The sequence below is a fragment of the Triturus cristatus genome, chromosome 2_2 (assembly GCF_964204655.1).
Source record: "Triturus cristatus chromosome 2_2, aTriCri1.1, whole genome shotgun sequence".
Lineage (NCBI taxonomy): Eukaryota > Metazoa > Chordata > Amphibia > Caudata > Salamandridae > Triturus > Triturus cristatus.
The window spans coordinates 945,477,753-945,503,904 of record NC_140582.1 but is presented as its reverse complement, the minus strand read 5'-3'; the positions used below and the strand labels follow the sequence as shown (position 1 = coordinate 945,503,904).

The 26,152-nt window shown below is 42.8% G+C and overlaps 1 protein-coding gene across 9 annotated transcripts in view; it reads left to right on the top strand.

The window, feature by feature from the left end:
• The window catches only part of LOC146862980 (cytosolic beta-glucosidase-like), a 568,310-nt gene that overhangs the window by 278,941 nt on the left and 263,217 nt on the right, over positions 1-26,152 (top strand). For all 9 annotated transcript variants that reach the window (XM_085642350.1, XM_085642349.1, XM_085642348.1 and 6 more), the window contains one exon: positions 13,580-13,807. In XM_085642350.1, the coding sequence (XP_085498476.1) occupies positions 13,580-13,807 (228 nt within the window). The remainder of the gene's footprint in view (positions 1-13,579; positions 13,808-26,152) is intronic.

Below are 26,152 nucleotides of genomic sequence, written 5' to 3'. Positions count from 1 at the left end.
TGTGAAGTTGGGGAACATTTCTTGGAGGCGTACTGGTGTGTAATACCAGCGGGTCATAACTTTAAAAGCCGACTCCTGTTGGGTGATGCTTTTGCATGTCTTGCGAATATTGCGCCACAGCTGTTCCCATTGCTCCGGAGGGATACCAATGGGTGGCATTTTAATGAGCCTAGTAAACTTACCAGTGTCCTGAGGTCATTTGGAACCAGGGGTTGCAAGCAGAGCATCAGAATTTGGAACAGGTTGCCTCGGGGGTCGCAGACCCGAAGGCGACCCTAGTTTGATCTTTGTGGAGGCAGGGGTTCTTGCCTGTTGAACAAAAGGGCCATGGAAGTGGTGCTCTTGGAGCAGGGAACACAAAATGTTACTCCCTGTACTTCTTGGTTCCCAAAAAGGACTGCCATCTCAGTTCCATTCTAGAACTTTGGCTCTTAAACCTCTTAATTTGAGAGGATGATTGCAAAATGATGACCTTAAGCCAAGCCTTTCTAGCCCTCAATGTGGCGGATTGACTCGTGCCTTGGATATGCAGGTCTTCCAATTTACCACAAAGTCCAAACACTACTAGTTTGTTCTCCTACCATTTGGTCCAGTGCTTGATTTTTAAAAGAGAGTATCGGTGCCTGAAGCTCCTGCTCATAACATTTAAACATAGGCCTCTTTATCCAGTACCAGGCACTCCTTGCAAAATTATCGGACGCTTGCAAGCACCTGCTTTCTCTCTCTCTGTGAGAGTATTCTTGTCATGCGTCTTTTCAATTTGTGTGATTTTTACCTCTTTTACTCTCTGGAAATAGCTGATGCAGAAAAATAAGTGCTGGTCCCCAAAAAATACATACCGGTGTACCCTACCAGCAAACACAGGTTCAAGTTAAGCACTGATTTGGTCTGATGACCACAGATTATTTACCAAAGTGTTGGCTGTTGTGGCAGCTTTCCTCGGGTCAGGAGTCCAAATATTTTCATAGGCGTATGACTAGCTTGGGAAAGTGGGGCACCCTGTTCTTGTCATAGATCATCTTCACCATACTATGAGGCTTCTGCACTACTTGGGCTTTTTCAAAAAAGCCCAAAAGTCCTACTTTTTCCCCATGCAGAGATTGGAATTCGTAGGGACAGTGTTGTACACAACCTGCTTTAAAGGCTCTTATTTTTTAAGGACTGCAGATATTTGAGATCCAAGTTTTGCAAGTCTTTTATCTATTGCCCATCATGACTTCATGCACACTAAATGACGTACTAAGGCCCTTCAGTGGTGTCTGAGACATCAGTGGTTCCAGCATCCGGGGAGTCTTTTGACCTGGGTGTAAATATTCCACTTTGAACTCCTGGACCTCTATTGGTGGATGTGCCTTTTCAGCCAGACGGTGGGTCATCCTTCCAGTAGTCCACAAACGCAGGCCAGTGTTGGTATTGATACCTCCTCATTGTGCAGTGGCTCTTATTTGGGGGAAATGACAGCACAGGGCCCTTGGTCAGTGTCAGAACAGCTGCATGTCAATATGCTGGAGCTGCGAGTGGTCCATCTTGCCCTCAAGACATTTCGCCCTCCATCTCGGGTAGCACCATTTAAATCCTGTCATGTAAAAAACCATAATCTATTATATCACGAAACAGGATGGTGTGGTTACTTGTACCCTGTACTCTGAGGCCTTTTGATGGTAGCAGTTGCCCAACAGTAGGTCGTTTTCCCATGGATTTTCCAACTGCCACCCCGCCTGGTGAGTATCTTCAGTGCAGGCAGGGTACACCTCTCAGGAGAGAACAACGTTCAAGTTCAAGTTTTGTTGTTACTTAGATGAAAAAACAAACTTTGCAAATGTTTGTACACAAAAAAGGAATATTGAAAACACAAGAGAAAAAAAGAGTGCATACAAGTACATATAGCCAACAATTTGTTAAGTAAATCTTATACATACAATTTCTGTGCCTAAAGGGGCCCTCCAGAAACAGAAAGTATTTAAACTTCAGTTGTTGGTCCCCAGCTCCTAGAATTTAAAACTTTCTCAAACAGTTCATATGTTGTTAGTAATTATTTTAACTTTTAAAACAAATCTTAGACAGATCTGTTAAATCGGAACACCAAGTCACCTCTCACTAGAGGACCATGAGAGGGAACTTCATTCTGAAGTGAAAGACATGATCTTCTACTGATTGTGGTGTCCATGCGTAGATCTCTTTGGGATAACTGTGAATAGAATGTGCCATTGTTTTTTTGCCATACACTTTACTCCGACTGGTTCCCTGTGTGAATGCTTGCAAGCTCAACCTGTCACAGGGTCTGCTCCTTGCCACCGATCTCAATTGTTTCATAAATCCTGCAGAAGGGGCCGGAGGATCAAGTACAAGTGCGAGGATGATATTTTAGCAAATCTTTTGAAACTCAAATTCTTCTTCTCCCACTGAGGGTAGACCTTCTTTTGCAGCAAGATGGTTGGTTTTCCCACCCCATTCCTCAGACGCTTTGCCTGCCCATGCAGTGATTGACTGATGCCAACTAGAGATCTTGGATCCGGAAAACTTTATATATAGCTTCTGGTCCAAGATTGTTAATTGTTGTAACTCAGAGGTTTGGAATCCTTCAATTCCTGCCACCCTGACCTTCTACGCTTTGTGCTTTACCTTACCTGACTGGGTTTGGCAGTCACCATTCTGAAGGGATATTTGGCTGGTTTGTCAATTGTCTTGTGTGCAGTGCTTAATTTGAGCCTGTGGTTTCCAGTGCTCAGCACCAGCACTTATTACAGCTGCTACATGGTGCCGCTGTTTTTTGTAATTTAAAGATGAGCAGAAAAACAGTTGTTTGTTAATTCAATATATATTAAAACAACTAATACTGCCACCCAAGCAATTCTAAAAGCTCTGGCGGTCTCGAACATTCTGATTTGTCACACTTGAAGTAGTGTGATGGTTAGCAGTTGTGTGAGTACAGTGGCAATGTGTGGTGCAAGCTACGGTGGCCTCATTCAAGAGCCCGGCACATAAAAAAAAATACAAATTAAGCACTGCTTGTGTCCCCCCAATCAACCCTCTTTGTTTTTATCACTTTTTCTTAAAAGTCCTGTCTTGTAATACTTGTTTCCTCCCACTCCTTCCATTGTACCACAGTGGGAGTTGAATTTGGTGTTACCCTTCCTATATTGCACAATAGCAGCCTCCACTGTCTAGTTATACTTAAGTCTGAGTTTCCATAGGAATGGTGTTTATTGTTTTGCTTATAAATTTGTAGAGGTTTGACAAATCTTCACTAAACATTTTGTTTTTTTAAAGTCTATCCACCTCAGCTTCTTCCTAGACAGTTTTGTATTTTGTATGTGTAATAATATACCAGTTACTCAGTTTGTTTGATTAATTCGAAAACTTTGTTCTTACTGGGTGTAGGAGAGTAGGATCTGCACTTATGTTGCCCCTACTTTTTTCTGATGTTAACACTGGTTTCTGGCTATAGTGTGGCTGGGACCCTGCTAATCAGGGCCACAGCATCTCTGTTCTCTCTAAACAACTTGGAGTGCATATTAGATGCACTAGTGATTGGATACTGTGGTACCCCTAGTATATGGTACCTTAGGTACCAAGGGCATAGGTACTTCACAGGCCTACCAGGGGCTGAAGTCTGTATTATGCCACCCCTGGGAAGCAGACGAAATCTGACACCACTGGCCTGCTACTGCAGCTTGGGTGAGGTAGTGTTAGCACTCCTCACAGAGGTATAGGTTCCCTATATCTCACCATACACACACATATAAACCTATCATTCACCCCTAAGGCAGGCCCTATCAATGCTGAGGGCAGGGGGCTTGGTTTCCATGTGAGGGGGTGCCTCTGCCTGAGCAGGGCCCCTCTGCAGCCCTCAGAGTCTATTCTCTGTGGCTGTTTGTGGATGCGGTTAAACCATATACTCTTAAGTGCATTATAACCTAGCGGTAAATGCTAACTTTGGGACGGCTGCATCAAAACATGTCGTGTTTGGTGTCAAACGCTTTGGAATCATACCCCCCACACTAGTAGCTGGTGTGGGAGTATGATCCCACCCTTCTAGAGGGATAGACATGTACCTACTGTGGAAACACGGTAGAAATCTGAAAGAGCCTGGCATCACGAAATGGATGCCACCAGCACAGACACTGGGCTGCCCTTCTGCTCCTGACTGCAACTCGCAGTGGAGGAGGCCCAACAATAGGTATCCTGTCACAGGGAGGTGTCGCCACCTTCCAGACAGGATTTAGTGTATTGGGGCTGGGTGGGTGCACTCCTAGAGTGATTTGAAGTCCTGCACTGGGGGAGCAGTAGGCTCCTCTGTGCATATCGCAGCTCAAATCAGTTCAGGGGCTACCTGCCCCTGCTCTGGCGTGAAACTGGACAAAGGGAAGTGGGTGTAACTACCCACTCCCCTGGCCCTCCCAGAGGAGTGGTCATAGAGTAGAGCTAGTCGCTCCCTTTTTTTTAGTATAAGATAGGGAACCCTTGCCATTGCAAACTAGATATCCCTGGACGACGCTCTACAAGAAGAATCCTGGACCTTCGACGTTCCACTACCTTTGGAAGACTGAAGAATCTCCCTTGGAGTCAAGGGGTGACTCCCCTGCAAGGCAGGCACCAAAACGTTGAATCAACTGTCGCAAACTTTCCCGCTCCTGCCAGAGTCCGAAGTTCCTGCAGCCCCGGAAGTGGATTTCTTGACTTCTCGACGGCCATTGTGAGTCCCCAGCAAACCTGAGGCGAGTGGACCCCACGATGGACGAGGAACAGCAATACCCGGGTACCGTGCACTATTGTTGAGTGCAACCCCTTCCCGACGTTCTACGAACTTGTGCATTGGACCACGTGTGGTCCAAGCCTCCAGCAGGATTTCCTTCGAAAATCAGACGCCTACCTCGTCCCGAGTGACCGTGGGCTCCTGTGAAGCGAATCCTCACGAGGTGTCTTTGCGATCCCTTGCCGGCTGGCTTGTGGGTCCCCTGAAGACTTTCTCACCAAACCAATGGGCTCCCCTGGTTGCTCAGGCCTGCCCTGACTTACCCTCGTTGGGTGAGTCCCACAGACCTTGCTGGTCTGCACCGCTGACTTTCTTCACATTCCACGAGACTTGGCTTGTTGGCTCCAATCCGGTTGCCGACACCTCAGTAAGCTGCAGACTTTGTGGGACACTCTGATTCCAGCTGCTGGTCGTCGTCGACGCCTCCTGGAGCTCGTGGCTGAAGAGTCAAGACACCCGTGAATCACCTGAAATCACCCGACTACCGTGGCATCCATCTTCCTGGCCCCGGGTCACTGGCAAATGACTGTGAACACTGTCCCTTCTTCTGACTCCAGCCTTGGATTCCACCGGACACTTCTCCAGTCTTCATAAGTAGCAAATCTTCTTCGGCTTTCATTGAAAACGACGCCGCGACCCGACACCAAAAGACACCTATGCACCCGGCTTCCCTGGGTGAGGTAACTTGTGCACTCCGGTGCTCCTGTGGGTGTTGGCCCTCGAAGTAGTTACCTTGTAAGTGGCTTGCTTGTAGACTCTCCCGAAGTACCCTAAAGCTTTAAAAATCCAACCGCGACTTGCTCCATTGAAATCAATAGGGAACCCGAGGCTGTGTTCTCACACTGCACGTGTCTCCCGTGGGTCCTTTACTTACCTGCCTTGGGTGGATTAGTGAGGTCCCAGCGATTCTAAAGGCCCTAGGCCTTGTCCCCTTGCAAGTACGCCCTAGGGCCCCAGCCATATAAGTGCTTAATTTGTTGTGAAACATTGATTTGTGCATATGGTCCTGACTTCTAATCTCATAAAGAGAGTGTGTCTAGAAATAAATACATATATAGTTTATATATATACCTGTGTGGTGTCCTTTCATTTGGTAATTCAAGAGATTATAAGGTAAAACAAGCTGCTTTACATTCCTCTGAGACTTAGCCTGAAGGCTGCTCTCCACAGCTACCACTAGGATAGCTTTCTTTAAAAGGTTGTCTTAAACCTATCTACCATAAGAGTCGAATTGACCTGGTGCAAGGTGGCCACTTTAACTAGTGACCAGCATATGCCAGGCCAACTTCTCACACTGGGTTATCAAATTAAAGGCCCTTTGGAATGACCACCTTTCCCTACTTTCTCTGTAGAGAAGCTGGTGTTTTTCATCTTGTAATCTCATCTACTGACGGTCATGTCTGCCTTCCACACTGGTCAGTTCATCCCTCTCAACCTTTCTTTCCACCTGAGCTCCCAACCAAGGAAAAGAAAAGATCACTGGACCCCTGACAATACGTGATAGAACGGGCAATCTACTATTTGTAGGCTTTGCTGGGGCCAAGAAAGGCAAGGCTGCCCCCAAACGTACAATTTCATATTGTGTCACCTTGTGTGTAAAGATCTGTTATGACTTACCCAAGAGAGATCCTCTGGATGACATTTGTGAACATTCCATGAGGCCCATGGCAGCTTCAACCGTTCTCACCAAGTGAAGAACATCATTGTCTCTCAGCTTAGCCATACAGTGATTCATATTTTGCTGGGACTGTGATGCATCACTTCCTTGATTAATTGACACTATTCAATCCCACCTCCAAAGTGGAGATTGCTGCACAACTTATTTATAATGTGAGGAATCTGTGGGTAGCATTATCCATCAGGAACAAATTCTGCTTACCTACGGTAATAACTTTCTGGTGGATCAGTGAATAGAATCTATTATTGACAATTGGCGGTCTCACTTGAAGCAAAGCATGCATTAGGAGTGTCAGAAGAAAAAGTTCTCTGGAAGGGAAAATATGTCTACCCCTTTCCTGAGTGCCCAACTGTACTGTTGTCTTGATCCTTAACAAGGTACTAGCCGTACCTGGCATCTAGCGTTATCCCGGGAGGCTAAAAGGGTGGGAGCTGCTTCTGTTACTGGGGGCCTGTTTTTTAGCAGTGCAGCTGTTTTAAAAGCACTGCCGTGTTCCTTCTGTATCCAACAGTTTTCAGGCAACAACAAAAGGGCCAAGATAACTCTGGTGATTAAAGTACCTGCTGGAGAGAAGTTATAGTTTTGTCTGGTGTCAGTTTGACCCATCTATGGTAGCGCAGAGGGTTAATATGCCTGCTGCAAAGAGTGTACTATGCAGATCACAGAACAGTATTTTATGTGCGTAGCTCAGTGGATATTTTGTTACTGTGCAGATTGTTACAATTTTTAATCTAGTTTAGAAAGTTAGTTTTTTTTCTTCGAGTCTTTCATTATCCTAATTTGGTTAAAAAGGGTTTGTTTGGGTAGAAATACATTCTTATTAGTAAAGTCAACCCTAACCACTGTGTTACTTTCTGAATCCTGAATTTGTGCTTTCCGAGGGCAAGGACTCTTAAAAAAAGCCTATCAATATGAATGACGTGAATCCTACACCTTATAGTCCCCTTTGTCTTATGTAACATTTTCTATACACTGATTTACACATGTGTGATTAATTTTCTCTGTAGGTGTGTGTGTGATGTAAAATGCTCCAACACCCTACACTGGCATGAGAGGTGCTATAAAACAAATGAAATACATGTGAGAGAGGGGCTATGGAGAGATGAGAGGCACTGTTAAAGGGTGAAGATGCTCGAAGTAGTTACCTTGTAAGTGGCTTGCTTGTAGACTCTCCCGAAGTACCCTAAAGCTTTAAAAATCCAACCGCGACTTGCTCCATTGAAATCAATAGGGAACCCGAGGCTGTGTTCTCACACTGCACGTGTCTCCCGTGGGTCCTTTACTTACCTGCCTTGGGTGGATTAGTGAGGTCCCAGCGATTCTAAAGGCCCTAGGCCTTGTCCCCTTGCAAGTACGCCCCTAGGGCCCCAGCTATATAAGTGCTTAATTTGTTGTGAAACATTGATTTGTGCATATGTTCCTGACTTCTAATCTCATAAAGAGAGTGTGTCTAGAAATAAATACATATATAGTTTATATATATACCTGTGTGGTGTCCTTTCATTTGGTAATTCAAGAGATTATAAGGTAAAACAAGCTGCTTTACATTCCTCTGAGACTTAGCCTGAAGGCTGCTCTCCACAGCTACCACTAGGATAGCTTTCTTTAAAAGGTTGTCTTAAACCTATCTACCATAAGAGTCGAATTGACCTGGTGCAAGGTGGCCACTTTAACTAGTGACCAGCATATGCCAGGCCAACTTCTCACACTGGGTTATCAAATTAAAGGCCCTTTGGAATGACCACCTTTCCCTACTTTCTCTGTAGAGAAGCTGGTGTTTTTCATCTGTCCATCTCATCTACTGAAGGTCATGTCTGCCTTCCACACTGGTCAGTTCATCCCTCTCAACCTTTCTTTCCACCTGAGCTCCCAACCAAGGAAAAGAAAAGATCACTGGACCCCTGACAATACGTGATAGAACGGGCAATCTACTATTTGTAGGCTTTGCTGGAGCCAAGAAAGGCAAGGCTGCCCCCAAACGTACAATTTCATATTGTGTCACCTTGTGTGTAAAGATCTGTTATGACTTACCCAAGAGAGATCCTCTGGATGACATTTGTGAACATTCCATGAGGCCCATGGCAGCTTCAACCGTTCTCACCAAGTGAAGAACATCATTGTCTCTCAGCTTAGCCATACAGTGATTCATATTTTGCTGGGACTGTGATGCATCACTTCCTTGATTAATTGACACTATTCAATCCCACCTCCAAAGTGGAGATTGCTGCACAACTTATTTATAATGTGAGGAATCTGTGGGTAGCATTATCCATCAGGAACAAATTCTGCTTACCTATGGTAATAACTTTCTGGTGGATCAGTGAATAGAATCTATTATTGACAATTGGCGGTCTCACTTGAAGCAAAGCATGCATTAGGAGTGTCAGAAGAAAAAGTTCTCTGTAAGGGAAAATATGTCTACCCCTTTCCTGAGTGCCCAACTGTACTGTTGTCTTGATCCTTAACAAGGTACTAGCCGTACCTGGCATCTAGCGTTATCCCGGGAGGCTAAAAGGGTGGGAGCTGCTTCAGTTACTGGGGGCCTGTTTTTTAGCAGTGCAGCTGTTTTAAAAGCACTGCCGTGTTCCTTCTGTATCCAACAGTTTTCAGGCAACAACAAAAGGGCCAAGATAACTCTGGTGATTAAAGTACCTGCTGGAGAGAATTTATAGTTTTGTCTGGTGTCAGTTTGACCCATCTATGGTAGCGCAGAGGGTTAATATGCCTGCAGCAAAGAGTGTACTATGCAGATCACAGAACAGTATTTTATGTGCGTAGCTCAGTGGATATTTTGTTACTGTGCAGATTGTTACAATTTTTAATCTAGTTTAGAAAGTTAGTTTTTTTTCTTCGAGTCTTTCATTATCCTAATTTGGTTAAAAAGGGTTTGTTTGGGTAGAAATACATTCTTATTAGTAAAGTCAACCCTAACCACTGTGTTACTTTCTGAATCCTGAATTTGTGCTTTCCGAGGGCAAGGACTCTTAAAAAAAGCCTATCAATATGAATGACGTGAATCCTACACCTTATAGTCCCCTTTGTCTTATGTAACATTTTCTATACACTGATTTACACACGTGTGATTAATTTTCTCTGTATGTGTGTGTGTGATGTAAAATGCTCCAACACCCTACACTGGCATGAGAGGTGCTATAAAACAAATGAAATACATGTGAGAGAGGGGCTATGGAGAGATGAGAGGCACTGTTAAAGGGTGAAGATGCGAGAATCACTGAAGAGCCCCAATAAAGATTGCTGTGTCCTGGTGCACTGTCAGGTCATCATTAACTATGCTTTAAAAACGTATACAATTTAACATGAAATTAAAAATGTGTTGTAGAATGCATCATTTTCACCAAATTTTCTTTGGGGGTAGAACATTTCCAAACCCCTTGTAGCAGTTAGGCTCGCTCGCTGCGCTCGCTCGCTGTGCACCGTATGGGGGCAGGTGCTGCTTTGGGTTATAGTCCGCTCCTGATCGCTAATGCTGATTTTTGTTGTCATAGGCAAACATTGTTCAAGCATAAACAATGACATAGGTCTGTCTGATGGATTGCGGTCCTGTTGGACCGGACGGGGCACCCAAATCTCATAGTTCATAAGCGCGATTGTGGCAGCATACTGTGTAGTTATCAGTAGGAGTAAACAGTTCCTTTTTACCCTCTGTCAATGAAGTGAGGTCTACAAAAGTCACTCATCTTTTTAAAGCTCCTAGGCTATCTGCTTAACTCACCCGTGGCATATATCAGGTAAATGTAGAGTACTGCGCAGCATAGTAGTGACTCTGCGCTGAATGTATGTGTGCTTGGGAAGTGTACAATACAGGGGTAAAGTACTACTGTTTAGTGCAAAAATGGTTAGTGCATATAATGAGTGTAAGTATGCCTGCATGTGTGCTTACAAGAAGTAAAATGCATTCAGGGTGAAGTTTTGTGCAGTGTGCACATGGTGAATGTGTGCTGGCAGCGTGTGCATTTGCAAATAGCACAACCTGGTGCAGTACAGAAACGCTACACCACTGAACAGTTAACACAGATTGAATGTGTGTGCTGAGTGTATGTGTGTCTGTCATGGCACAATGCATGGAGCTGACAGTACTGGAAAGTGTGTGTGCTGTGTATGCACACTGAGCGCATGTGTGCCTGCAATGGTACATTACATGAAGGACCCTGGGTTCCCTGAATTCCCCCAGAAATATTTGTGCATTGCTGCCACACTGGAGGAAGGGAGAAAAAGCTCCCTTTTTACACTTCAAAAGGTTGATTTTTGATTTAGTGAAGTGTCCAGGCCACTTCCTTGTGATCTATCTCGGTAAGGAGATGGTCCTAATAAAGGAATCATAAAGAGTAGGGCTTGGAGCCCAGATTAACCTTTTGATGCACATATCACTATGGCTGACATCCAGATTTTAATTCTGGGTACTTCCACGACCTGTTTTGTCCCATAATCAGCTTTGGAGTCTTTTCTGCTGTGACAGACAACCTTTCAAGAGGAAAGAAGAGAAAGAAAACTAGCAGAAACCAACATAACATTTCAAGGTCTCAGACTCTAAATCACTTTTGGTGTCTGTAAATGGAATGTAAGAAGGGGAGTTTGAGACCCCAAATTTGGTCATCTGCCAAGCAGCCAGATGAACTGTGTGAGAAGGGGAAGCTCTGCAAGACTTCCGCTTGTGACCAGGACTGGGGTCCAAGGGCTGCTAGTCTCCCTGCTGGGTGAGGGAACATTACCTAGGGAAACCAAGACCACCTGTCCTGGAGCAACAGCACCTGCCTGCTTGCCAAGACCAGTGTGCCCTCTGAGGAAGAGGAGAGCATTGGAGGAAGCGAGGTGCAGTGGGAAGGCCTACCAATAGGATTCCATGAGCAAGATATAAGGAAGCGCTTTGCATCGATCGGGCCATTGACCGCTGCAGAACTGATTTGGCAACCACTGTATGCCAGGAGAGAGCCACCATGGATTGAGCCATTCATTGAGTGCTGTGTGAGAATTGAAAAGTCCTTACCGCTTTGTTGCGGTGACTCTGTATGGCAGAGGGAGCCAATGTTAAAGTGATTGCTACAAGCATGCTGAAGCTTGTGACCGCCTTAGTGGTGACCCTGTGTGCCAGGAGGAGCTGCCATAGTGTGATTGTATGGGAGGAGTCTACACTTGAACATTAAGGGATCTCTACAACCGCGTATGCCAGGAAGGACTGCCGATACCAATGTTGCCAGGAAGTTTGGACCGTTGCATGGGAAAACACTGAGGCTGCGATCAGCGGGTCCATCCTGGTCATCGAGAACTGCCCCTGACTGACCCTGGAGGACTGTCAAGGATGCCACAGAAGACGTCACACCTTCACTAGCCTCCGATCAGGAGCTGGAGGATCACATCTCCCACTCGTCCACCCCACTCCCTCCCCCCTATGTTCTGCAAATTGCCTTACTGCCTTTTTGCGAGCTGGGAGCTTCTTTGATCTCAGTTAGAAGTCAGCTTACGCCTGGGCTGCTGCTGCATGTACCTTGTCCAGTGCAATTTCTCTGAACAGGATCAAGACTTGTGAGTGCCCAAGGTCAGGGCCCTAACTGCAACGCTGAACGTTTCGTGCTGCAGAAGCGAGTATGCCTTGAATAGGGCCTCTGGGCCCCCGGGGTACTCTCTGCTGATGGTGCTGTGGTACCATAGACACTTTAGACTAATTCCTAAAGAGTCCTAAAGGAACCTGCTAGTGAGCATTTCCTTAATGCGGCCACCAGTGAATAGGGAATAATCCCGACCATGTTACAAGGAAGAGGGTGGGACAGGGATTTGCCTGACAACCACTAAAGCCCCCACCTCAAGGGGATTGCTTTGTTTCTTACGAATGTCGGTATTCCTTTACATCTGTAGAGTGAGAGATACAATACTTTTTCTTATAAAAGCAAGTATTTCACTGGATATTGATTTAATGGCCGCACTGCGTGCACTTTGAGTTAAGAGTTGTGTTGACTAACCTGTAAATACACTTCCCCCGTGAGGGAGTTTTTTTTGACTGCCCGTCCACAGCTACCAATGCGAGTCAAGTGCAGAAGGGGTGCTTGGCTCAGTGGCTCATGGTCCATTGTAGATCGGGCCACTGGACAGCAGGAGTTAAAGACTTCAATCTCCTCAGTTGGGCACAGTAGCCCCTGTGTGCCCTCTGAAAGGGGTTCTGACAAGGAGCAAAAAACCACTAAGCGGTATGGAAGAGGTCAGCATTTTGCTTCATCTTTTAGAAGTAAACCCAAATGTTCAAAAGCTTCAATCTTCCCATTAAAACTAAAATTCTTATTTATTATATTTTTTTGTTTGGGAATTAAATAAAAAAAATGTATAATATATGTAATTGTTCGATCTATTATTGTTTCTGCATTTTTATCGTTTTGAGGTTCAAATCTTGGAAATTGCTTAGGCTGGGATCCCCGGACTCCTGTAGTAGTGTGAGACCCCAGAAGCGAAAAGGTTAAGAATCGCTAGATTAGATTGAGCAGGCCCTAGATGCAGGTTTAAAGCGTAAATAAGTGTCATACGTTTGTGAGTTAACATTTCAATGCGCTAACATATGAGAAAAAAACGGTATTGGTAGTTGCCAACATCATATATTTGTGCCTTTTTACTTTTGCAGGTTTTTAATGTTTACATTTATTAAGACAATTTGCACATAAAAAGTTTAAAGTTGTGTCTCTCTATTCCAAATGTATTATTCATGTATACAATTATTCGCCAAGTCATCAATGATATAGTGTCTTGTTTCTGCCACATTGGTTGTCTAGAGAGAGACTGTGGACACCTCCAAGCTATCTCAGCATTGCACTAATAGGAAACGGCGCCCCCTATCTGACAGTATTGGAAGGACACCACCCGCCCCGATTTGAGCCCTATCAAAACTTGCCCATTTAACCTATCTTTGTGACATTGATGAACTCAAGGGCTGCCCTGATCTCTGATGTGAAATCTCTAAATAATAAACCAGGCAAACTCGAGTACATAATCTAAAAGAACATAGAATATATCTTGCTAATATAACGTCAATTTATTGTTGTCTATCTATAAAAGATGCACGAAATATCCTGAGACTTTTGTGTAATTTTTTATGTAGATTTTAATGCAGAGTTTAACGACAACTCTGTTTTCCTTTTAATCAGGAGGCTGGAATGCAGATGGAAAAGGTCCCAGTGTCTGGGACACCTTCTCCCATCAGGGAGGCGGCCGTGTTTACAAGGACCAGACTGGCGACGTGGCTTGTGGCAGCTACACTCTGTGGGAAGAAGACCTGAGATGTATCAAACAGCTTGGATTGACTCATTATCGCTTCTCCCTTTCCTGGTCACGTCTGTTACCTGATGGGACGACAGGTTTCATCAACCAGAAAGGTAATTGTTTCTTAAAAATAGAAGGCAGCAGCTTTAATTCAAGGTTATTGCTACAGTCTGGCACACTTAATTCAGGCTGCTCTGCAGCATGGCTTTAAAATTATAACTTTTCTTTCACGATTTTAGTCTTTCGACAGAGTTCCCGATATACCTTTTTAGTGCTTTAGATTGTCTTGAGCATTTACTTTTCTTTGTTAAAGACTGATGCAAGCAATGAAGGTGTATTGCTCCAGTTGACGTGTTGCTTTTTCATTAACGCAAGCATGAATGAGTGAATATATGAAATTGTTTGCAGTAACCTGCATGACGCTTATGTGTTTCTCTGCTACTGAAGTGTCTGTTTTAGCTGCTTCTTGGTACAGAGGTAAGTACCGAGGATACAGCTCTGTTTTCTTTGACTGTCCCAAAGATATGTTTGCAATCTAGTGAGGATTTGTCAAAAATATTTTCGATCGGATTCATTGCAATAGACTGGGACGCACCTAGACTCGAGTTCTGAGAGGAGATTACAGATCAACCTATGGAGGTGGGATTAGCAGTGCAAACAATGGGGTATTGCTATTCTTAGAGGCAATGTTAGTAAATAGAGTGATCCATTTTGCATTTTGAATATACTGGTCAAGCCCGATATATTTACAACATGATTTAGTGGATTTGACTCTTTTTATAGTCTACTGACAGAAATCTTCAACAAGCATTGGCATAGCCAATAGATCTCGCATTTGGGACCTTATAAGTGTTTGGTTATCCAGCACAATATCCTTGGTGCAACAACATCAACTGTTGCATGGTTAAACACTTATAAGGTCCCAAAGGCGAGACCTATTGGCTATGCCAATGCTTGCTGTGCTCTTGCAGGAGGACTCTTCAGGGGCCAGCTGCCTTTAAGGAGCCGTACCAGAAAAAGGGCCTGTTTACTTGGTCCCTAGCTCCTTGATGGCCCCAGCACCTATCACCTAAACTCAACTAAATAAATAAAAGAATCATAAAATAAAATACAATTGCACTGGTTAGTGGCATCATGCACATGGTAGTGATACACTTCAAATTAACAGGACATGTAGAGTTAATCTGTAGATGCCTCACACAGTGTTCTGTTTCAGTCATTAACATTTGATCAGGCAGAAGTGATAAGTGAGCCTCTGCTGGGATAAATTGACCTCTTCTTCATAGCACAATAAAACATTTTTTTAGTTATAGCCACCAGATGGCACTGCTGATAAAACAATAAGACTAGCAAGGAGACGAGTGGCTTTTAGTGGAACGTTCACAAGGACGCGAGTCTTTCACACGAGGAAAACACATTTCAAATCCAATGGTTTAAACATGTAATTCCGATAAACTAGCATTGCCATAAATCAGGCTTTCACCCAAGGACATGTATTTCTGATTAAAATTAAGCATCATGTAACACTTCAGCTCGAGTAAATTCAAACAACTCTCAAGCACGATGTTAACTATAAGAGGAGATAGTAGTTCTACTGTCTTATCATTAATGATCCCGAATTGATAAATACAAAGAAACAAAGCCATAACAATGTTTTGGGAATTTTGTGGTAAAATTAAACCTGTTTATGTAGGGTAGTGACTCCTTTTAGTTATACAGATGATGATAAGAAAGAAGTGCATTAATAAATCACCCTTGTCAGGACAGTATACTGCACACAATCACAGACCCTCTAGAATTATGCGAATCTGTGGCAGCTACTTTTTGTGCATAGTTAAGAATTTGTCACATCTTTCAGTTGCTTATGTATTTGGCTGTTAAACGGGTACTAATTAGGTAAAATCTTTGCCCAGGCAGTATTACTATGTGTAACAAGCATTGGTCGCGGGGAATGCAAAGATGGGGGCTGCAGCGGGAGAGAGAGGCAGAGGGAGTTGTGTGCACGTGCGCCGGCAAACACACGAGTGGTGCGCACGCAGCAGCGCCCAAAGTGAAAGTAATCAGAAAGCTGGCAGCTGTGCACGTTCACGCAAGCATTAGGCCAGCAAAAGCTGGTGGGAGCACTTTAAAAACCCCACTTACCAAAAGTCGAGCAACAGAGCATGCGCTGCTGTAGGCTCGACCTAATATTGCGATAGAATGATTTGATAACTAAAAATAGTTTCTACAGATTTCTATTCAGAGCACTTTAGAATGATTTTTTGCAGAGCTATTGCAAGATGACAGCCCTTTTTCCAATGTTAACCCCTTCTTACTAGGCCCTCCCCTGTGCTAAGCCTTTTTTTGGCTATTTGGGGTAGTTCACGCTTAGGCCCCTGTTACTTTTTGACCACATAAGGTATCCACGCCAAATTTGCGTCCTTTTCTTCCAAAATCATGAAGATTTTAAAGGTACCCAGGGTTTGTTGATTCCCCTGGCAGAGACCCAGAAATTAGCCAAAATAGAACGATTTGTTTTTTGGGGGGGAGGGGGGGGGATGTGAAAAAGGTGCTGCAGAAGAAAGTGTCTGTTTTTTCCCCTGCAAATGGCATCAATAAAAGGTTTGTGGTGCTGAAATCACCACCTTCCCAGCTTTCAGGGACTGACATACTTATGCCAGAAAACCAAAATGTTTTATACAGTTTGGGCATTTTACTAGGACATAGCCTATTATTGCTATTTTTTGTGCTTTCAACCTCCTTCCAGTTAATGGCAGAAATGGGTATGAAAGCAATAATGGATCCTGGAAAGCTATACATTTCCGAAACTTAGACAAAATTTTGAATTCAGCAAGGGGTCATTTATGTAGATCCTTCAATGTTTTTTTTAATAGAAACTAACAGCTGAAAATAGGAAAAATTGAAAATGAGTTGAAAAAAAGAGCCATTTGTGCCAACGTTTTCAGCTGTAACTTCTTCCAAGTATGACGGATATTTGCAAGCAATATACCGTTACATCCGCTGGACCCTTCTGGTTGTGGGGATATTTAGGACTTGTAGGTTCACCAAGAAGCCGAGGAACCCAGAGCCAATAACTGAACAGTGTCTTGCAATGGTTTTTTATTGTGTACCGGGTATATAGCAATTCGTTCGGGAAAATAAAAACAGTGAAAATCGGTATGAAAGACACCTATGTATTTCCGAAATGGGAACAAAATATAGAGTTTATAAACTGTAGCTATTTGCACATCTCCGACATTGTGGGCACCCATACTAGCATGAGAAAAATAGGACATTTGTCAGAGTGACTTCTTTGTTACACATTGTCTTACATTTGGAAGGCAGAAATGCATCAAAAGTCAATAGGTAATAACAGTTGCCCTACAACTCTATGTTCCCCTAAGTCTTCCGATAAAAATGGTACCTCACTTGTAGGGTAGGCCTAGAGACTGCGTCAGGAAACGGCCCAAAACGCAACGTGGACACTCCACATTTTTACAGTGAAAACTGACCCTTTTTTTGCAAAGTGCCTAGCTGTAGATTTTGAACCCTAGCTCTGCCGGCACCTGGGGAAACCTGGAAAACCTATATATTTTTGAAAACTAGACACTCAGGGGAATCCAGGATGGGGTGACTTGTGTGGCTCTCACCAGATTCTGTTACCCAGAATCCCTTGTAAACCTCAAACTTTGTAAAAGAAAACACATTTTCCTCACATTTCTGTGATGGAAAGTTCTGGAATCTGCGTGGGTCCACAAACTTCCACCCAGCCCGCATTTCCCAAAGTGTTCGGATAAAAATGATACTTCACTTGTTTGGGTGGGCCTAGTCCCGCACAGGAAATGGCTCAAAACGCAACGTGGACACACCACATTTTTACAGTGAAAACTGACCCTTTTTTTGCAAAGTGCCTAGCTGTAGATTTTGAACCCTAGCTCTGCCGGCACCTGGGGAAACCTGGAAAACCTATATATTTTTGAAAACTAGTCACCCGGGGAAATCCAGGATGGGATGACTTGTGTGGCTCTCACCAGGTCCTGTTACCTAGAATCCCTTGTGAACCTTAAAGTTTGTAAAAAAGAACACATTTTCCTCACATTTCTGTGATGGAAAGCTCTGGAATCTGCGTGGATCCACAAAATTCCACCCACCCGCTTTTTCCAAAGTCGTCCGATAAAAATGGTACCTCACTTTCCAACAACACCTCTCCCAAGTGATTTGGTGCTCGGGGGCTGAGATAGCCCCACAAGCATCGAAACAATGAAACTGAAACTAAGTTTCAGTTTCATTTTCAATGCAATGATGTCAGCGCGCCATGCATTGTAAATGAAAAACGGCCTCAGAAGGTTGGGGAAGCTCTTCCCCAACCTTCAGAGGCCAACAAAAAAAAAGAGATCCCTCTGCAGCAGAGGGATTTAGTGCCCCTGTACTCATGACTGAATGGTTAGTCATGAGCACAGGAGCAATGGTGCTCATGACGGAACCATTCTGTCATGAGCACCAAAAGGGTTAAATGGCCCACGAAATATTTTTAATTCCATCTTCAAAAAGATGCTCCTGCCTGACTGGTGACCAAAGGTATATTTTCCGACTGCTCATCAGGACGAGGCTGCACACATTTACAGGTCTCAGAATATTGTACTTGGTGGGTCAACACACCTGATATGGGCTTGGGTGACTGATTCCCAAAGCATCTTTTATTCCTCCTGAGACTGAAAAAGTGAGTGCCATTCATTAGGTAATATTACCACATGTTAATTATCAGGAATCTGTGCTGTTCTAATATAAAATTTCAATATTTATTAATAGCTCTATACATTGAGCGGTTCTCATCTGAGATGACTGAGTTACATACATGCTGGAAGTCACCATGCCTAAAGGACTAGCAAAAAGGTAGTTGTCTTCCATAATGTTGCAACAAATAGTGTTCCTGCATCCAAAGATACTAATATTTCATCAAGCTCCAGCACACATTGAATGTGTGGCAGATGGGTAATGTCCTGCAAAGAGGTCCTCTCAAGAGAAACAGAAATAGTGTCTCTTTATAGCATATGTTAAAATAGCAACCACACTTTCAATTCTGTTTTGAAGCCTTTCGTACACAAAGTTTCAAATCCACTAAAACATCAATGTTACTTTCTGCAGGGGCATTGTTGTTACCTTTAAGAAGAGTGATCATATTCTCTATAATTATTGTTCCTAAATGTGTATACTACTTACAGCAGTTAGCCTGGCCTGGGAAGAGAAAGGGACAGCCACAAGAGACACTACAAACAGGCAATGTGGTTACCAATTTGTCATTGTAACACAGGAAGAAGCAGTGTACAGTGTAGTGTTTTCACTGAGCAATGCTTTTGCATTGCAACCTATCATACCCAACATCAGAGATAAGCTGCTTTTGACAGACTCGGGTTTGGTTTACCAGCAGAATAAGGTATCACAAACATTTTGCTGCTAAACTACACATTCATGAAGAGGTGGGACTCAGCAATGCATTGCCTATTCAAGGGGAGTGCTGGTGTACTTCCTCTCCACAAACACCATCCTTGAGAAAAACTTCACTAGTCATAAAAATAAAGCAAATTCCTTACAGTGTATTCTGAAGAACTGATCATAGAGTAATTTTTTTAGGTGGCAGTGGTAGGCCTTTGGTCAGACAAAAATTATTTGTTCAGGCTTCACATTGCTGAAAAAGCCTCAATCTACCCATTGGTCAGGTCATAGTGCTCCATCACCAAAGGACAAGAGCACAAACCATAATTTCTGCAGAATTTCATCTAATATTGCCACCGACCCTGCAATTAGTGCTTCAGGGCACCGACTTGTGTACTGAAAACCTATACCTGCAAGATATGAGTTGAGTTGTTACTTAAGAAGTCCAATGAGCACCCTAAGGCATCTTGGCACTGAACTGAATTACAGCAGAAAGGTATAAAAGTAATCAAGAAACGGCCTAATTCTGTCATACGTTTTCTCTCCCTTTCATTTTTGCAAATCGGTCCCCCTTCCAATCAATTTCCTTTCTTGCTCTTTGTCCAATTGTTTTCTGCAGAATGTAGTTGTATTGCTGTTATTGTCAGTTTTACATGTATGAATGAGAATGCTGTGGTGCTCGTTCATAACCCTCTTCATGATGGTGCTTTTGTTTGAGAGAAAGGCAGCTACCTGAATCTCTATTGCTTTGCAATTAGAGGCGAAGTTTCATATACACCCACACAGGTACTTACACTCTTGCGTCTAGTGACCTTTTAGAGTGTAGGACCAGTTTCATGTTAAAAGGGCTGCACTGAGAGAAAATGGAGAAACACTTTGAAGAGCATACAGGGCTTAGGCCAATTTAATAGAGGCAAAATACCCAGGGTTTCTAAAAGTAAATGAGTTGAGGGCTACATCTTATATTGATGGGTTCCTACTAGAAATAATATCAATACAAGACTTAAAATACACTTGCTTTGAAGTACAGGAAAGTGCTCTTTGTTCTAATTGAATAGGAAAGAAAAGCACTAGACTCTATATATTTCATAAGATCTATGCCAGATTAATGAAGTCTTGGCAAACATTTAATTTATTTAATTTGAAATATACATTTAAAAAAATGTCTCTATTGTCAGGCACTGTTGTTGAAGTCAGGATGCAAGCATTCTGATAGAGAATGTGCCTTGGTGAAGGGTTTTGGATGGCAAATGAGTCTTGAAAAGGTGGTACCACCTTTTCGACACACCTCACCCTAGTCAGTGCTGTCCCCAACTCATCCTAGTTAGACTTGCCGAAGAATGCATAAACCATCTTTTTACCACATTGGCACTGAGCACTAGCAAGAGGCGTGTCTGTCCCCATTTTTCATATAGCAGGAATACAAAATATTGAATGAAAATTTTCTCAGCTGTTACCACAAAGAAAATCACTAATGGGTTCTCAATGACCAAATCTTACAAAACATTTTCGCAGAATGGTGTACTCCAACATTAGATTTATTCGTCACTGGCACAAACAAAACATACAAAGCCTTCAAATCCAGAATGCCAGAACCACATTCAGTGGGCAATGCCCTTTTGATGAACTGGTCGACTTAATTTGTCTATGCTTTTCTACAGTTAACATTAATACTGCTAACAATACATAAATTGCATAACTCGAAACTGAAAATTGTTCTGATAGGACTGGACTGCCTGAGACAGTGGTGGTACATGGACCTTCTTCAACTATCCTCAAGTTGACACAAACGTCTTCCACTTAGACCAGACCTTCTATCCAGACTACTGGGTCTAATATTAAATCCGTCCCTTCAGCCTTTGAATTTGGCTGCATGGCTCCTGGAAATTATGCAATATGGTCACTTAAATTTGCCAACTCAATATATAAATATTCTCAAGGAGTCAAAGCAAAGTCAAAGTATCCCTTCCACAAGATCATGCTATGCACTTATGGAAGACATTTTTTATCTGGTATCAAAGCAATGGACTTAATCCTATTACTGGTCAGGAAAATGTAATTTAATATTTTCTTCACATAGCCAAATCCAAACAACAATTCTCATCAATAAGGTTTCACTTAGTAGCCATTACGGCATACAGGAAATCACCACACCAACTATCTTTTTTCAGAATTCCTGTAATAAAAGATTTTCTCAAGAGACTCACAAAGGTTTTTCTACCACTTAACAGATCTTCAACTCCTTGGGAACTAAAATTTGTGCTTTCAATATGAATGGGTCCTACCGTTGAACTAATTCACAAAGCATCTTTACAACATCTGTCATGGAAAACTGCCTTTTTAATACTAATTACCTCAGCATGCAAAGTTAGTGGATTGCACTTTCAGCAATAGAACCCTTTATTGTTTCTTATCATAAAAGAGTACCCCTCATTTTTGCCAAAAGTAGTATCTAATTTTCACATTAGCCAATCGATTACACTGCCTACCTTTTTAAATAACACTTCAATGGCAGCAGAAAGATATTTACATTTCCAAGTTATAAAAAGGGTTCTCCATTTTTATTTAGCCAAGTCAAAAGATGTCAGGAAAACACATCAACTCTTTGTTAACTATGGTTCTTTGAAGCAAGGTTTAGCAACTTCAAAATAATAATCTTGAGATGGATTTGTGTTTTTTTATGCTATCAAATTGCAAGCAAACCTCTCCCAGGTAAACTCAGGTCTCACTTAACAAGAGGTAAAGCAGCAACCACAGCCTGGCTTAGACATGTTCTAATTTTGGAAATTTGTAAAGCAGGGACCTGGAACTGAATACATACGTTTACAAGGCACTACTGTTTAGACACATATATGCAAGCAGAAGAAAGAGTTGGTTAAGAAACACTTAGAAACCTGTTTACCTAAATTGGTTGCCACTCTTTAAGACCAAAAGATATTTGAGTGCAGAAGCAAATCTTCTCCCGATGGATTGTGCTCTGCATCAAGATCTCCTATGCATGGCAAAGAAGCCTAAACAATGCAGCCCAGCTGGCCCAAATGCCCAAGAGCAAATGATGAAAAAAATATACACGATCTTCTAACTGTCAGTAAATAACACAAAAAAACAAGCATTACACTTACCACGCAGCTTAATAGCTCTACTAACGTGTGATCTTTGTAACAAGTTATAACCTTAGACTTAGAAGGGTCTTCTCCTTGTCTTTCTGACTGGGAACGCAATTCCAGTTTTTGCTTGTTTCCGCCTTTGGACTGATGTGTATTTCCCCGGCCTTGAGCCTCCGGTTTGGAACCAGTTTGTGTAGAGTTCTTCTCACCATTTGGCTTAGAGTCATGGTGCTTTAGCCCTTTGTTAACCTGATTAGTTCACCATGTCTTAGCCAACACTGCAAAATGTTTGCCAATCCCTCTCTATCAACACTGACAGAGGTGGTAAGTATTGTCTAAGTGGAGTAGAGCACCCCTCCTTGAGTTGCCCTGTCCCTATCAACTGGTTAAGGGTAAGAAAATTCTAAACCATCCGATCGCAGCTTTCTTCATTTGCTCATAGTTAATTTGATCAACGGACTACTGTATCTTTTGTGGGCAAGTGACTCATTAAAGTGATTGCCTTAACGGCATCATTTACAGCCTGCAGTCTACAAACTCACCAAGCATTAAAAAATATCCTGGCCTTCCACATACTATCTGCAGCCTGAAGTGGACCTGCTCTGGCAGTTCGGGCTAGACTGTTGTATTGGAGCAGGACCAAGACTGATTTTCATAAGGCGGGTCTCTACCTAGAATGGCACAGTGGGCAAAAAAACAGGTAGTCTGGAATGCGTTCCAGAGTGATTGCTAGTGGCTGAGATTAATTCAGGCATTCCTTGTTGCTTTTTCAGTGCAAGGTTTTGGGTATTCACAGAAGAGGGACCTGTAGGACACACTCAGTGATATAGCTGGGCCTTTAGAATAAAGCTTAGAATATTGTGACATCAGGATACCAGATACACATGCACTCAGGGCAGGGGTTCTCTGATGGATACTTCTAACTGCAGATTTCTCACCTTGTGAACATCTCCCAGATGTCTGACTGGATCCATAAATCCAAAACACAATGTGTGCCAGTAGGTGGTGTCATGCGGCTCCACACTAATGTCATTCTGTACTATAAGTGACATGCAGGCCTCATATAAGCACCCCCCCCCCCACCAGGCACACTGACGTCGGGCCATTTATTTCCACGCCTTCAGACGCAGATCTGGAGCTCTGCTTATCTTGACTTTTAGAGTATTATTCACTTGAATTCTACCTTACGCCAGGTTTCAGGGGAAATATGCCACCACCCAGAAATAAAGGGTAAACCTTGTAGGGACTGTCACAAATAAGTGTCTGTGACAGACCCCCATAAGGTATGCCTGTGGTGCCTGTGGCTGGAGCACAACTCCAGGGCCTGCGACAACTGTGCCTAGATAAATCCAAAGACTATACCTGACTGCAAGATGAAACTCTACATCGGCAAGTATCAGACAACTCAGCCCATGATTGGTTGAAGTCGAAAGGGGGTCTCGCTCCCACTCCCAAACTTGTTCCTGCAGCAGGTCTTTGTAGTGGTCAGTCTTTACGTAAGTATAAAAAAGAAGAACAAGAAATCAAAGTAAGAATAAGCTCTTTCACACCCCTCTTGAACTCCAGAGAGGGGGAAAGGGTGGCAACATGCCTCTCGGTCACACACATCTGAACTCCTAATTCATTTCCAAATTTGGTCCAAATGCAACCCAAATTGTCAAGTACTGCGACTTCACAGCAACTAGGGAGGCATTACTGCACATATTTGGAATGCTTCAGGTCCCTCTGGTACACCTTTGCACCCAAGGATATTCACAGGCACCCAATTGGGGTTCCGCTGGCAGTTTCACCAACGGCTCCATCTGCGCCACTTGAACCCGCTTCGGGTTCTGCACTGGCTTTGGTGCCAACTTTGGTTCCATCACCACACCCTTCTCTGGTTCCTTTCACATTGGCCCGCTGGTGCTAGGAATGGAGCCATTTCCTGCAATGATCTCCGACTCCTGGGCCTGCAAGGTCTCGATGTTAACTGTGGCAACACAACCTATAGCCAGTGCTTTGGACTCAATACCTTCCCTTTGCCAAGTGGCAGAGCTCATACTTTACATCAGTTCTTTGAATCAGATTTGAACAATAGCACTACAATGAGGGGGACAAATGTGCCCTAAAATACATTCAGGACAATTAAGAAATGAACATAACATTTCTTCCTCCGTTTTTTGCACTAACGGCCAATATCTTTGTGAAGTGTATTCTATCCTGTAGGACAGAGTTGGTGGAATTTTAGCTATAAAAATCTTTGAGATATTTACAATTCAAATACAATTTGAAATGGCTTTTCTAGACAGATTTATAAAATGCGAACAGATTTGTACAATGCATTTCGTACTGCATTGCGGATTATAGCTTTTGAGTAAATGCATGCAATTTTAAATTTTGTATCTAACTTCTGATTTCTTTTTTTTTTCCAAGATATGGATTAAGGGCCAGATGTATGACAGGAAATTGCATGCGCCAACAGGTTTGCGGCCCGTTGGCGCATGCAAAAATTTGGTGGGCCATGTACTAACACTATTTTGCGAGTCGCAAATAATTTTCGAGTTGCAAAGTAGTGTTTTGCAACTGGCTATTAGGAAGGGGTGATCCCTTCATAATAGCCACCCCACAAGCCATGTAAGAATGTTTTGCGACTGCAATTGTGGTCGCAAAACACTTGCAGTTTACCACCCTCTTCAGTAGGGTGGTTATGTACTCGCAAATGGGAAGGGGTCTCCAGGGGACCCCTTCCACTTTGCGAATGCAGGGAAAAATATTTTTTAGGGGCAGGCAGTGGTCCCAGGGACCACTACCTGCCTTTAAAAAATGAAACAAATGAAACTTTAATTTAATTGTGTTTTTTTTTAAATGCATCCCATGTATTTTAAAAAAAAAACTGTTTTATTTAAAAGCAGTCCCAGACATGGAGGTCTGCTGAGCCCAGCAGGCCACCATCCCTGAAAGGGCCAGCCATTACCAATGGAGTTGCAAATTGCGAGCGCCTCATATTCATATTGAATATTGGTGAGACATGCAATTTTCGACCCCATTGTGAATCGCAAATAGTGTCTTAGACACTGTTGTACATGGCATTTTGTGACTCGCAAATTGCGACTCGCAATCAAACGCAATTTGCGACTCGCAAATTGTCATTGTATTACATCTGACCCAAAATTTCTTGCGGATCAGCCAATTTTCCCTCAATTTTTTGCATAATGTTATGGTTTCCTTACTTCCAGTGAAAACTATAACTTTGCTTTCCTGCACATTAATGTTAAGATAGTGTTTCTCAGAATATTTATGCAGTACTTACAAGATTATTTTAAAAGATTCTTTGTAAGTCAGTGGAAGTCAAATTAATTGATCAGCATAAAGAAGGGAATGACACCTAAAAGTTCCCAATTTAGGGGGGAAGTTATTATTGCAGTGGAAGAAGTTGGGTAAATCACCTCAATTATGTGAAAAAAGTAAAGGAGCTAAAATATATCCCTGATTTATACTATTATTGATTATATTTTGGCTCAGAAAGCCCTCACGCTCCCCACATTAGGACTTTACTCCTGGCTGATGTATGAAAGGCAAAGTCCTTGGCAATCCTAGCGATTCTACTTTTTCCCACATAAGGGGAAGATCAAACCGTCGAAAACCTTGGAAAAGTCAATAAAAGCAACATAAATATGTTGAGTTTTCTTCTTCACCTATATGTCAAGAATGGGTTGAAGAACCACTATATTATCCATTGTAGAGTGATTCTTTCAGATTCTTCACACAATAGAAATGTTTCCTTTCTGCCAAGTCAACGAGATGTTTACGTATACTCTTAGCAAAGATCTTACCCACAGCATCCAATGAAGCAATCTGCCTATAGTTTTTGCGAATATTTTTAGGACCTTTTTTAAATAAAGGAAGTATTGTACTCCATGTTCAGGATGCAGGTATGTTATCATAGCAGTAACAGCATGC